The following is a 14,797-nucleotide window of genomic DNA, read 5'->3' as shown; positions in this document are numbered from 1 at the left end:
GATTGGTGGCGGTGGGTGAACAGTAACGCCGCATGAATAGTACTGTGAATAGTACTCCGCGCGAATAGTAACTGTGAATAGTAAGCTGTAACTGTTAATAGTGATATGTAACAGTAAATGTGAACAGTGTTTTTGGTAAAACAGTAACTGTGAACAGTGGTTAGTAAAAACAGTGATTAGTAAACATGAACAGTGTTCCCGTGAACAATGTTTTATGAACAACATTTAGCTGTGCTGAACTCGTCACCTGATATTTTAAGTATCATTTTCTAAGCATTTATCGTGCTATTAGGTGACTGACGAAACGAGTGAGGAAATTACTTTCAGGGTCGTGGAAGTTGCACGCAGGAAAGAAGGTGAGTAAAATCTCACATATTTACGAATCTACCCTTGCGGAGATTCAAGATTTTACAAGAGTTTTTAATATTGAATTACGACATGTATACGATATAGTGGATTATATATATATATTGTATAAATGGTAATAAGTACATATATATATAGTTTGCTATATTATATACTGTTATAAATTCATTGGGATTTGTCATTTCGATGACGAGAATTAAATATTGAGCATGTGATTTAATTTGTACAATATGAAGTGTGATTATTGTACGTGGTTTTAACATGGTGTTTGTTAAAACGTTTTGTCTTCGGACGAGTTTTGTTTTCGAATGAGTTTTGTCTTCGGACGTGTTTATGAAATATGACATGTACATGATATAATGTATTATATATATTGTATAAATGGTAAATATGTACATATATATATATAATTTGCTATATAATATACTGTTATGATTTTATCGTGTTTTATGTCATTTTGATGACGAGATTTATATATCGAGTATGTGATTTTGATTTGTACAATATGATGTGAGATTATTGTACGTGATTTTAACATGGAGATTGTTAAAATGTTGATTTGTCTTCGGACTTGATTTTTGGTACAATATGATGTGAGATTATTGTACGTGATTTTAACATGGAGATTGTTAAAATGTTGATTTGTCTTCGGACTTGATTTTTGGTACAATATGATGTGAGATTATTGTACGTGATTTTAACATGGAGATTGTTAAAATGTTGATTTGTCTTCGGACTTGATTTTTGGTACAATATGATGTGAGATTATTGTACGTGATTTTAACATTGAGATTGTTAAAATGTTGATTTGTCTTCGGACGTGATTTTTGGTACAATATGATGTGATATTATTGTACGTAATTGGCAAGTCGGAATCTAGCCTTTGGCCGGGCGAAAGTTACGATACAGTTAGAGCTCTAGTCTGTCTGCCTTAGTACTGCATGTGAGGTAACGGGTGGTTATCTGCTCATGGGTACTCAGATTGTTTTGGATGTTGGGTAGCGGGTGGCTATCCAATATCGGCGGTGTATTACGAGAGGGGTAACAGATGTGTACCAGCGTTCTTGGTACCCGTATTATAAATGCATTTGGGTAACCAGAAAGGTTACTTAATTTCTCATGAGCGCTTCTTTTTCTTTGGGACAACCAGATGGGCCGTCCACTGACTCATGAGTGCATTTATATTTGTTTGATTTGTGGATTTTCGTATATATTGATATGCGAGTTATATATTTTCATTTTACTCATACGAGCTGTAAAGCTTACCGGGTTTGTGTTTACAATCCCGGTGCACCAATTCGATGGTGTAGTGGATAACTCCGCAGGTGTGGATTAGCGGGAATTGACGGACCGCACAGAGGACTTGAAGTTATTTATCTCCAGCTTGTGTGAGGATTTTGTGTGACTATCTTGTGAGGTTGTTGTGAGGATTATATATTTTCATTTGTTATAATGTTGAATTATAATTTGGTTGTAATAATCGGTTTGACTGAGTTGTATTTTGAACTCAGAGATGATCCGCTGTGGCATTTTAAATGATTTCGATTTCATCGAGATTGTTTGGTGTTTAACGACTTTGAAATTTTGAGTTTTTATACTCGAAATTTTGGGGTCGTTACAATTGGTATCAGAGCCTAAGTGTGTATTTGGCGATTATCAATATCATCCGGGAGCGATGATCCGACTGTAGGCGGGCACCCATCACATGCTCCTCGGTATTGATATGTCGTCGGGTACGCGAGAGTGTTAGGAGCCATACCTTATGGTTTGGTCATGTAGGGAGTATTGTGATGATACTCCGATGATTCACTTTCTTCTGAAATTTCATGATTGATATCAGTTGGATTTATTTTGTCGAATTCGAGACTTCACATATATGACTGAGTGTTAATTGTTGAATGGTGATGAATTTGGAAAATGGCCGTGGACAGGGCCGAGGACGGACGAGAGGTCGAGGCCGAGTTAGGGCTGCAGGCCGAGTCCGCAATGTGGAGAACCTTTATGAGGAGGCTGCTCCACTGGAAAGACAAGTTGATCTTGTTGCTATCGTTAGAGATGATAGTCGTGTGTTGAGGTTGATCAAGGACATGAGTGAGCTGCTAGTGCTGTCATTTCATAACGCTTGGATCATATGGTAGCGGACCATTGGATCGGAGTATTGGGACTTACTTGGTGATGATTGAGTACTCTGAGTTAGAGAAGAGGATGATAGCCATATTCATTTATTGATAGTTGGCAGTAGAGGGGTTAGGATTGATTCCTACGCCTATGGGAAACTCTTTATGTGTCACTTCGCTTTTGGAGTGTTCCTCGAAATTGGAGACAATGAAAGGCTTGTCCTATTGTGATTGGAAGTAGAGAGTTCTCTGCTTATTTGATAGTGATTCCGGACCACACTATGATGTGATCTGAGGAATTGATTGGTTGAGGCCGCAGTACGCGGTGATTGATTGTGTTGACATGATGAGTTCTTTCATAGACCCAGGAAACCAGAGTTTCGTATCTGTGCCTCGAGTCGGATAATGCCATGATAGCTAGAGTCTTGGCAAATGTGGAGTTTGTGGATCTAGAAGTAGCTATCACAGACATTGTTCTACTATTCGAGTATAGTGAGGTGTTTCAGGAGATACTGAGTTACCTTCTTCGAGAGTTGTTGAATTCTTTATTGATGATGTGCTTGGTATAGCATCTGTATCAAAGGCGCCTTATGGGATTGGGAAAGAACGAGTTTAAAGAATTGAAAGAGCAGATAGATGACGTATTAGACCTAGGGTTCATCAAACCTAGTGTCTGAGCTTGAGTTGTGCCGGTGTTATTCGTGAATAAGAAAGAAGTCTCATGCGGTTGAGTGTGAATTATAGGGGAATGATTAAGGTGACCATCAAGACTATGTATCATTTACCTAGGATTGATGATGTATGTGATACGTCCTTAAGGTGGTGATACAATTATTAAACTGAGATTCACATTACGTCGTTGTTGCGTTCCAACTCGTTTTGTTTCGGACATTGACAATTGAAGTTACACATTGTTCTTGGCTGAGCAAGAAATCTAATGTGTTAAAGAAATTTCATTTTGACGTCACGAATTAATTATTTTGCTAGATGAGCATTTAATTGAGAACGCTGATCTTTCAGGATTTAATTATTTTGGTGTTGGGGATTGAAACTTCACAATGCCACAGGTCCAAATGAGACGCAATGGCGGTGAAGTAACTCTATTGAAGGTAAGGTATGAGATGACCTTAGCTTAATGATGTTTTAACGATTTGGTCGTGACAAGTACCTTCTAACTGGTAAAGAAATGATTGAGGACTAAATTTTCTTTTCAAGTGCAAGTGGCGTTAATGTTGGAGACTTAGAGGTTCTTTTCCTCTATGCATCAGATTGTTTATTGTTGGATAAGGAGAAGTTGACTGAAGTGTTCAACAAGGGATAAATTTTACAATAAAGAGTACCCAATTATATTACTGCTTGCAGAGAAGTTATTTTGGCCGAATGCGTTGGCCATGAGAGTTCTTAATGAAAGTAAAGAAACAACTGTTTAGAGTGGTGGTATAGCGATCATTTTGGGTTAGTTTTGAGGAGATGGTGTACCTAATATCGGGTTCTGTTGAAGTAATTACTAAACTTATTAGTACTACAACGGTGGGAGAAACCAATATCTTAGATGATGCACTGGGGCATTTGTGTGGGACCGTATATCATGCATTTGAGGCATGTATGAACCAGGGGGTAAAGTATATCTCAGTTGTGGTCGTGTTGGATTTTGCGCTGTAAAGTTCACCTAATTTTCATGTTCCACCATTGTGAGATAAATACATTCTTTGTCTGAACCCCAAATTGTGACATACCACTCATGGAAGCAAGAAGTTGTAATTAATTTTCGACGGTAAGTTTTGGTGAGTGTGATGGGATGCGTGATGCGATCACTCTTGTGGTGGCGGTAGAGGTTCTCTACTGCCTTGTGCGTATATTAGTCGATTCTCTGGTGAAATTTTTTAGAGTAATTCTTAATCCAAGGTGGTGTTCTGTGGTGGTTGTGAACTCAATGAGTTAAGATTTCTTTATCGTGTTGCCGATACAAATATGGTACTTGAGTGGGTATCATGCACGACAACTTTTTATGGTTATAATAAGATGATCATGAAAAGAGATTATTTTGTTGATTGGAAGGAATGGTAGGTTCGTTATTCTAGCAATGCATTGTGGTGAAGTCATGAAGGTATTGTCGTGATAAAGCACGTTTATTTGAAAACCACTATGTGTAATGAAAGTAGTAGGCATGTGTTAATCATTGATTTGACTCATGTTAGATGTTGAGAGTTTTGACCATGCTTAGTGGTAGGAGCTAACTCATGACTTGAGGACAGTCTGTCAAATCGCAAGAGAGTGGTGAACTAGACAAAAAAGGGCGTCGACGCCTCCATGCTGAAAACATCATTATGTTTCGGGAGGATGATTATATTTTGACTAGCTCACATGCGACTATTATTGTTAGGACATGTGACAGATTGTCTGATGGAGGAAGTTTGAGGTAACGGAAGATAGGTTGAGAGCTTGTATGCTGGATTTTAAGGTAGGTGTGAAATCATTTGAGATTGATTGAGTTCGCCTACAACGACAGTTACCATTCCAGCATCGGCATGGTACCCTATGAGGCACTTAAGGTAGACCATGTCGATCACCTATCTGTTGGGCCAAAGTTGGGTGTAGTGAGATTTGACAAGAAAGAAAAGTTGGCCGAGGTATGTTGGGCCTTTGAGATTCTCGAGAAGGTGGGAAAACTAGCCTTGCCTACTAGCATGTCGGACGTTGACAATGTCTTCTACATTTCCATGTTGAGGAAGTATGATCCTGATGTGTCGCATATGTGATCGATCATAACACCATTGAGGTGAAGGAAAATATCACTTTTGTTTTGAGCCGGTTTGTATTTTGAATAGATCCACAAAGAAGGTTTGAGGGAAGGAAGTGGAGCTAGTCAAGGTATTGTAGAGCCATCATGATGAAGGTGATGCATCATGGAAGCTAGGGTCGGATATGAAGACGAGATACCCACAGTTGTTTATTGAGTGAACTTGAATTTCGGGACGAAATTCCTTTTAAGGGGGGTAGAATGTGGTGAAGGAAAATATCACTTTTGTTTTGAGCCGGTTTGTATTTTGAATAGATCCACAAAGAAGGTTTGAGGGAAGGAAGTGGAGCTAGTCAAGGTATTGTAGAGCCATCATGATGAAGGTGATGCATCATGGAAGCTAGGGTCGGATATGAAGACGAGATACCCACAGTTGTTTATTGAGTGAACTTGAATTTCGGGACGAAATTCCTTTTAAGGGGGGTAGAATGTAATAACCCGAATTTTTAGAAACTAAATGTCGAGTATTTTCAAAGTGTTAAACTTGTGAAATTAATTCAAGACGAAAATTGGAGGTTTGCGACATTTCGAAACGAAAACGGAAACGTTCTCGGATCGTTTAATTAGAAAACGTAACGTTACCGCAACGTATAGATCGACTTTTATTCCGTCGCTCGGTTGCGAAAACTTCCTTCACAAAAGTCGTAGAGCTCATCGATACGAATTCGTAGACACGTCATCCGTTCGAATCGGATGTCGGACGCGAAAGTTATTAACGTCGGAAGTTCGTTTCCGATTTTGGAAATATTATAAAAGGAAGGAGAAGAGATTAAAAATCAGAAAATCAGATTTTTTCTAAAAATCAGCTCGGGTACTGTTCACCCGACCCAAAAACCTTCTCCAGCCGATTTCTCCACCATCCGACGTCGCCTCGTGTCGTGCCACCTATCAAACTGACGGGCTCGACGAGTTCCATATTTAGGGCTATGCCTTGCACTCCGGCGACAACCACACACGGTGTAGCAACCGCCAGAAGTTACTGCTGTGGCGGCGTCGCCTCCTCCGGCCACCATGGCTCGAGATTCTTGGGGGGTTTTGCTTGTCTCAGTCCCAGCAACATTCCCACAAAAGGAATCGAGCCAAATCGAAGTGTAAGTACCCGAATCAAAATTTCAATTTCTAGGGTTTGTGAATAGTGCCGAATTTATGTTCTTCGTTGTTTGGACTGTTTAGGCTCGGATTTAGACCTTGGTGTCAACTAGAAAGTTGTTGGAAATGTTGTTTAGATTGTGGTGGTGAAATTTGGTGATGATTGGTGGCGGTCGGTGAACAGTAACGCCGCATGAATAGTACTGTGAATAGTACTCCGCGCGAATAGTAACTGTGAATAGTAAGCTGTAACAGTAACTGTGAATAGTGATATGTAACAGTAAATGTGACCAGTATCATGGTAAAACAGTAACTGTGAACAGTGTTTTTGGTAAAACAGTAACTGTGAACAGTGGTTAGTAAAAACAGTGATTAGTAAACATGAACAGTGTTCCCGTGAACAATGTTTTATGAACAACATTTAGCTGTGCTGAACTCGTCACCTGATATTTTAAGTATCATTTTCTAAGCATTTATCGTGCTATTAGGTGACTGACGAAACGAGTGAGGAAATTACTTTCAGGGTCGTGGAAGTTGCACGCAGGAAAGAAGGTGAGTAAAATCTCACATATTTACGAATCTACCCTTGCGGAGATTCAAGATTTTACAAGAGTTTTTAATATTGAATTACGACATGTATACGATATAGTGGATTATATATATATTGTATAAATGGTAATAAGTACATATATATATAGTTTGCTATATTATATACTGTTATAAATTCATTGGGATTTGTCATTTCGATGACGAGAATTAAATATTGAGCATGTGATTTAATTTGTACAATATGAGGTGTGATTATTGTACGTGGTTTTAACATGGTGTTTGTTAAAACGTTTTGTCTTCGGACGAGTTTTGTTTTCGAATGAGTTTTGTCTTCGGACGTGTTTATGAAATATGACATGTATATGATATAATGTATTATATATATATTGTATAAATGGTAAATATGTACATATATATATAGTTTGCTATATAATATACTGTTATGATTTTATCGTGTTTTATGTCATTTTGATGACGAGATTTATATATCGAGCATGTGATTTTGATTTGTACAATATGATGTGAGATTATTGTACGTGATTTTAACATGGAGATTGTTAAAATGTTGATTTGTCTTCGGACTTGATTTTTGGTACAATATGATGTGAGATTATTGTACATGATTTTAACATGGAGATTGTTAAAATGTTGATTTGTCTTCGGACTTGATTTTTGGTACAATATGATGTGAGATTATTGTACGTGATTTTAACATTGAGATTGTTAAAATGTTGATTTGTCTTCGGACGTGATTTTTGGTACAATATGATGTGAGATTATTGTACGTGTTTGGCAAGTCGGAACCTAGCCTTTGGCCGGGCGAAAGTTACGATACAGTTAGAGCTCTAGTCTGTCTGCCTTAGTACTGCATGTGAGGTAACGGGTGGTTATCTGCTCATGGGTACTCAGATTGTTTTGGATGTTGGGTAGCGGGTGGCTATCCAATATCGGCGGTGTATTACGAGAGGGGTAACAGATGTGTACCAGCGTTCTTGGTTCCCGTATTATAAATGCATTTGGGTAACCAGAAGGGTTACTTAATTTCTCATGAGCGCTTCTTTTTCTTTGGGACAACTAGATGGGCCGTCCACTGACTCATGAGTGCATTTATATTTGTTTGATTTGTGGATTTTCGTATATATTGATATGCGAGTTATATATTTTCATTTTACTCATACGAGCTGTAAAGCTTAACGGGTTTGTGTTTACAATCCCGGTGCACCAATTCGATGGTGTAGTGGATAACTCCGCAGGTGTGGATTAGCGGGAATTGACAGACCGCTCAGAGGACTTGAAGTTATTTATCTCCAGCTTGTGTGAGGATTTTGTGTGACTATCTTGTGAAGTTGTTGTGAGGATTATACATTTTCATTTGTTATAATGTTGAATTATAATTTGGTTGTAATAATCGGTTTGACTGAGTTGTATTTTGAACTCAGAGATGATCCGCTGTGGCATTTTAAATGATTTCGATTTCATCGAGATTGTTTGATGTTTAACGACTTTGAAATTTTGAGTTTTTATACTCGAAATTTTGGGGTCGTTATAAAATAAAAATATAAAATTGAATAGGTAGCAATTTTTGTATCATGACATTTTGTATTGGACATTTTCTAATCAGACCATAAAACCCATTTGCAAAATAAATGGGCCGTACTGTGTTATAGAGTCCACAAAACGCAAAACCCTCAAAACCCTAATTCAGATTGCCTTCTATATATATTTGAGCTCTTCAGAGCCTCCAAAGTCATATCAGCCTCGACGCTCTTTCTGCGTTTTGCTTCTTCCTTCTGCTTCTCTTCTTCCAGCTCTCTGTGTGCTTTGTTATGTAAACTAGAACTTCAATTGTTTTCAGAAAATTAGTTTGGGGCTGTGATGTTGATTAACTACCTATTTTATGAGGGGAGGTATTCCCTCATGATTACAAAACTACCAATGGATCCTTCTGAGCCCTCTCTTTCTTTGTTTCTTCCATCTTCTGCAATTTTGCTTTCAGTTTACTTTGTTTTTCTTCGCAACCTGCTTGAGAATCATTGACGTGATGATATAGTACTCGGAATTTCATCGTGTCGATTAAAAAACTCAGACTACAATTATCTGATCAATGATTCTTCAATCTCAGTTTATCTTATCTCACTCTTTTCTGCTGATTGTTAATGATTTAAGTATTTTCTCCTTCAAAGTATGTCTCTTTTATTTGCTGACTGAAAACTTTTCCTTCCTGAACTCCCTTTTGTTTTTTCCATCAAATTCCAAATCTTTTTAGCATTTGATGTATCATGTTGGAAAGCCAATTGGATTGGATTAATGGAAGGCTCACTAATGCTACACAAAATGTTGCCATAGAAAACAGTACAACTTGAAAAGTGATACAGTGCTTAGCATCGTTGTTCATGTTAAAATGTGGACAAAATCACTATTCAGTTTAACAACTTCAAATGATCATGTATTATTAAGTAGTTTGACACAGATGCCTGCATGCCAACTATGTTTTGTTTAGTAATGGACTAATGGTTGAGTTCTGGGATTGGACTTCCCAGGCGTAGCTGAATGCTCACACGAGTAATATTAGTTGCCGCCTTTGAAATCTCTTCTTCAGCTCCCTTTGCTACTTCTATCGCATCCCTGGAATGCCAAAATAATCAAGAACCTGATGACAAACTAGTCTAGGCAGCATGAAATTACTTACAATTTTCGGTTACGGGTGTTTACCGAATCAAGATGTCTGGGGGCATGGAAACCTGGATTTGGAGAAACATCTTTCCTTGCAACAAGTGATGTGTTACGCGCTCTACAATCATTTTCTGAAACATTCTGGCTCGTTAGAATATGCTCTACCAAATAAAAACTTTGCTAAATGCTAAAATGATGATAAATACCTCGGCAAATTTAGATGAGATGATACTGGATACAGCTGCATCAATGTCATTGTCGTCAACTGTTGGAGAACTCTGGTGTGGACCTCCTGGAAATTCGTTTAGCTCTTCTGCATTGGGGGAAGCTGTTGGAAGGGAAGGATCTGCAGAGAAGCCGCAGCTAATGATGAAAATTAGACGATACATGAGCTGGATCAAAAGATTTGCAAAATGAATGATCAGTTAAACCAACCGCATCGGTTACCTATGTGTATAAAAACCTCGGAGACTCCGGGATAAGTTTTGTGAATTTGACGACGAACCTTTTCGCCAATGTCATGTGCTGCGCTAACACTACAAAAGGGATCAACCTGGAAGGGGAAAGTATCAACTAACTTGCCTTGGACAATAAAACCTCACATAGATCACTTTAAGGCCATCTTTAATGTAAGTGTACAACAGAAGAACAACCTCAATATGTACATCAAGGTAAAGAGATGAACCAGCCCTCCTTCCTCTTAAGCGATGACATCCCTGTACACAGTAAACAGTTGAAGATAGTATCGAACTCAAAGCGTCTATAGGCCAATTGCTATCCCCTCTACTTTTACATACGACACACACAAAAAGCCAGAAAGCTCATTTCTGAAGCGTACTACCAAGGGAGTTGCAAAGATCAGATGAGCAAAGGATCAAATTTTTAAACATCATAAGATACTGACCTTCATTCCCTCAACTTGTAAGATTGTTTGTTTGATAGGATCCAACTCTTTCGTAGGAATTGCAGCATCCACCAATTCCAAGATACTAGGTCACAAAAACACACAGCACGCATGAGATAGGGAGACACACTAAGAAAACTAAAAATCATATCTTGTTCATACTAAAACCCTTTTTAGACACATAAAAGTACTGAGAGAAAGAGATTGATCATAAGTAGAGGGCTATAAAATGGGTAGTTCTTTATTTATTTACACTAGCCAATTTATTTTGTTGAATCTCAGAGTACAGCCCAACCAAAAAAAACATATAAAACAGCTTTGTAAAAGATAAATGCTAATAGTAGGACTATTTGGGGTAAGGAGGCTGCATTGGCTTTATATTTGGACCTGGAATAGTCCTCTGGGCAACAATCAACAAAGATGAGATGTATGGATTTGGACTTCATAGAGCTTAGAATATATCTTCATTATAATATCTCGATTTGAACAACTTTCTTAAACAACCATATGAATATTTAGAAGTAAAAAAATGTGATATATGGTGAAGATTTTACTAGGGACAAAAATCAACCTCTGGTGCCCTGTTTCAATACCAGCCTTTAGGATCATGCCCGAGACAAGAAGTCCAGCAAGGGGATCTAGAAACTTCACTCCTAGGATTGAACCTCCTAAAATGAGTAGAATCAAAATGAATGAACCAATCTCAGTTGAGTGCCATAAGATTGAATCATAATATTACTTATATGTTCAAAAACAACTAGAACAGAAAAGGGTACGTAGAAGAATAAAAACATGCCTCACCTACTCCTATGAGAGCAACTACTGAGGAAATGGCATCTGCACGGTGGTGCCATGCATTTGCTTTCATCAGTCCACTACCTTGTTTCTCTCCTGCCTGTTTTGTGATCCAGTATAGCCTGGAAGTAGAAAAGGAATAAGTAGAGTGGGAGGAGAGCAAGAAAGAAAGTCATATATGAGAATATATATTAATCTGGTTAATTACAAGTAACAAGCATATATGATTCAACAACACTATCTAGCTATACGGTTCAGATAAATCTGCTTAATCACATTATCAAGTACTTTTGAAACTTTTGATTGGAGAAAACACTTTCTGAACAAACAAGAAATGTCACACTTAGGCAAAAAGAATGATTAGGCACCAAATATTTCATTCTACTTTTCAATGAAATGTTACGAGAAGTTATCTAACAGCAGTAATTATAAGTTCAGTACCCTTCTTTGACAGCAATTGAGAGAACCATCATGCTCAAAGCTAGAGATGGGTGCTCCATGTCAACTCCATGGTGATGCCCACTATGGTGTGTCAATGACCGACTAACTACTTCTGGATTTGCTGAATACAATCCCTGCACATAACAGCTTCTAAGCTCAAAGACAGAACGAAATGTCTCACACAACAATCTGTTAAACTGTAACGAATAGCATAAAATATACAAGATCAAAACTGCAAATCACCATCAAAATGTCCAAAGCATGCCACGCAATGCCACCAGCAGTTCCCAACAGCATACAAGAGATTCCAAGTGCTCCTAGAGTCTCGAATTTCCCATGTCCTGAAAAACCGCAAAGCGAAACAAGAACACATTGTAACAAAACACAAACGCAAACGACACAAACAAATCTAAAGAACAATAATGGAGTAGCGTGTAGGTACAAATCAAGAGTGACCATATGGGTGTTCTTTGTCTCTCGGCGCCTTGGCAACTTTAAACGACAATAACGCAATGCTGCTAAGAACCTGCATATTACAGTAGCACAAATTTTTAATCATCATGATAATTCAAATACTCGGGTAACAAAGCTTTCAATATAACCAAGAGTGAACGGTACCACGTCGGAGACAGAATGGGCGGCGTCGGCGATTATGGCGGTGCTGCCGGACAAGTAACCGGTCAAAGCTTTACCGGTAGCGAGACCAATATCAGCAGCCAAACCCAGCCGGAAGATCTTCTCGCCTTCTTTGCCGTAATCCTCATCTGGGCCGTGGGAGTGGCCCAAATGCCATCTTCTGGGAATTGAGTAAATTGAGTTCTGGTGGAGAATCAGAGAGTGATGTTGGAGATGGGAATTGAGAGTTTGGATGGGGTGGGGTTTGTAGAGAGCAGACAGTCTTGTGCGTAGGGAATTGAGATTTTGAAATCTGAATCCCATAGCTGAAACTTGAGAGGATGAATTGTTGATCAGAATCTAAATGGGTTGTGTATTTGGTTTGGGGAAAAGGGAGCTTGTGGTACAAGTCTGAACTTAGTGAGCTTAGTTGTGCAGCATCAATGGAATTTGCTTTTGAAGTTTGTACTTGTATTCCTATTAGTAATACTTTTGGGCTAAATGGACGCACTCATGGATCTGTTTATCTAGTTAAACACTTAAACCCAATGTTGATAGAGTTTCAGATTGCCATCCTCAAAAAAAAAAATAAGCGTTTCAGATTTATTAAATTCGAGAAAATTTTAAGAACAATACATATAATCTATTGACGGCGTAAACCAAAATTAGCCGGATTTGGTTTTCACCGCCCTCACGAGCAAGGCCGGTCTTGAATGATTTAATGCCCGACACGAAGAAAAAAATTGTGCCAATATATTAAAAAATTATTTAAAATCGACATTTCTTCTATACATATATATTTTATTTTTCTTCTTGAATGATGAAATTATATGGTTTATTATAAAGAGAAATTAGAAAATTCAGTACATTTTTTCTTTTTAAAAGGTGACAATTCAATCTCTTTAATTAATTATGTTCTATAGACAAGATGAAGATTAATGGACCTTGCTTCTTTATTGATGCAAACTTCTTCTTAGCAAATTCCGTAATTAAGGGCAATAGGCACATATATTTGGGAAATTAAGGATTTTTTTTTTGAGAAACAGGGAAATTGAGGAAATTAAGGGGAGATTAAGGGAATTAACAAGGGCCAAAAGGGAAAATTAACTGACTCTAATCTATTTAATTATATATTTGATATGAAGAAATATGTCTAATTAATATATTATTAAATATCTAAAACCCAATTGCTGCTCACGAGTAAAAGACAACAATGAGAGCAACGATATCCCTCCGGATGAGAGAATGAAGTATTTAAACTGCCTGGCCTTAGGGGTGCATGAAACGAGGCCGCGCGACTAAGGGAGGATGCGCTTTGAGAGTGGCATGTTGTGATATTCAAGAAGACAATCCACACCCTTTTTGCGAGAGCATACTTTTCTATGTGATATTCACAAAATGTGTTAATATTTATAGTAAAAAGGAGAATTAGTGATGGTTAAAGTCTAAGAGAGGTTTTAAATACACATTATATATCTCTTAATACATATCCTTTTATTTTATTTTTTTACATAATCTAATTTAAGTGTTAAATGACCATAATTAATAATATTATTGAAAAAGAATAAAGAGACAACAGAAAAAAAAACCAGTGTAGGTTTTTCGACCTAGACGTACGTCTTTGTTTTTATACCTCATAATTGTCAAAAACGTAATTTTGAGTTTGTTAGCTTAGTGGTTCAACTTATATTAAAAACAATTGGCTATTTTTTGTATCAATTGAACAAGTATTGCATGTGAGAATTGAACAATAAATTCAGTTGAGACGTTGGGATACAAAACTTCACTACTGAATAATAAGTTCATATATGATAATGTCTAATGTTTCTAGCAAAAAGCGTGAAAGATTACAAAATTGATGTTAGTTAAATTATAATTATACTAAATAATAAAAGATTTCATGATATATATAGATAAATGGTAATTTTAGTACTTTGGGTGTGTATTTAGAGAATAATTGACATGAAATTTTGGATTGGTAGTGTATTAAGAAGTGAGTGTGTATTAAGAAAAATAGGGGGTGTATTTAAAACTTCTCAAAGTCTAAAAGTACTGATATATTTGAGTAAAAAAAAAGGAAAAAATTATTTGTATTAATCATTGGCGAATCTATGTAGGAGGATAATCGGGCTTCATTTTGAAAATATACATACTTATATGTGTTCTGGGAGAATTATTATTCTACCCTTTTGTGTGTCTTAGCCTTATTAGGTTTCATGTCAGAGATAGATTTGCATATTTGTAATAGATTAGGACTCTGAATCCTGCGGGATTCAGGTAATGTAATGCGTATATATAGGCCTCCATATCATTCAATAATATATAATTATTTCATTATGAAATACGTTATCACGCACTTTGCCCTAAAACCCTGAACTTTTAGAGCCCTAGATTTTTTTTTCTCTCCACCGCCGGCCGCCTTAGTCTTCGGCCTCCGGCATCTTCCCA

At 37.4% G+C, this 14,797-nt stretch overlaps 1 protein-coding gene and 2 non-coding genes across 5 annotated transcripts; 2 read left to right on the top strand and 1 right to left on the bottom strand.

The window, feature by feature from the left end:
• Positions 1–8,784: 8,784 nt before the first annotated feature.
• Positions 8,785–8,878, top strand: LOC126785566 (small nucleolar RNA R41). The gene has a single exon (XR_007671096.1). It is a non-coding gene; the product is annotated as a small nucleolar RNA R41 (small nucleolar RNA).
• A 74-nt stretch (positions 8,879–8,952) lies between these two features.
• LOC126785574 (small nucleolar RNA Z155) lies at positions 8,953–9,028 on the top strand. Its single transcript, XR_007671104.1, has one exon. It is a non-coding gene; the product is annotated as a small nucleolar RNA Z155 (small nucleolar RNA).
• Positions 9,029–9,275: 247 nt separating this feature from the next.
• LOC126783210 (metal tolerance protein 2) lies at positions 9,276–12,801 on the bottom strand. 3 transcript variants are annotated; one of them, XM_050508629.1, is made up of 12 exons: positions 12,353–12,801; positions 12,191–12,260; positions 11,978–12,075; positions 11,735–11,868; positions 11,300–11,415; positions 11,070–11,166; positions 10,499–10,583; positions 10,248–10,310; positions 10,100–10,147; positions 9,801–9,986; positions 9,634–9,725; positions 9,276–9,546 (listed from the first exon to the last, which is right to left on the bottom strand). In XM_050508629.1, the coding sequence occupies exons 1-12, from the start codon at positions 12,671–12,673 to the stop codon at positions 9,429–9,431; spliced, it is 1,428 nt and encodes a 475-aa protein (XP_050364586.1). In that variant the 5' UTR covers positions 12,674–12,801; the 3' UTR covers positions 9,276–9,428. The 3 variants fall into 3 exon arrangements, with proteins under 3 accessions (XP_050364586.1, XP_050364585.1, XP_050364584.1); XM_050508628.1 differs by having other exon boundaries at positions 9,801–9,940; positions 10,042–10,147; positions 10,260–10,310; positions 12,353–12,799; XM_050508627.1 differs by having other exon boundaries at positions 9,277–9,546; positions 9,801–9,940; positions 10,042–10,147; positions 12,353–12,798.
• Between the last annotated feature and the right edge of the window lie 1,996 nt (positions 12,802–14,797).

Source organism: Argentina anserina, chromosome 2 (genome assembly GCF_933775445.1).
Source record: "Argentina anserina chromosome 2, drPotAnse1.1, whole genome shotgun sequence".
Classification (NCBI taxonomy): domain Eukaryota; kingdom Viridiplantae; phylum Streptophyta; class Magnoliopsida; order Rosales; family Rosaceae; genus Argentina; species Argentina anserina.
The sequence above is the reverse complement of the archived record's forward strand: the minus strand, read 5'-3'. Positions and strand labels throughout refer to the sequence as shown.

What these genes read in the sequence shown, in the direction of transcription:
- LOC126783210 (XM_050508627.1), bottom strand. Translation starts at nt 12,673, where the DNA reads ATGGGATTCAGATTTCAAAATCTCAATTCCCTACGCACAAGACTGTCT. An exon ending in CGAGGTTTTTATACACATAG is followed by an intron (nt 9,941 to 10,041) that starts GTAACCGATGCG and finishes GCTTCTCTGCAG; the next exon opens with ATCCTTCCCTTCCAACAGCT. An exon ending in CCCCCAGACATCTTGATTCG is followed by an intron (nt 9,547 to 9,633) that starts GTAAACACCCGT and finishes TTGGCATTCCAG; the next exon opens with GGATGCGATAGAAGTAGCAA.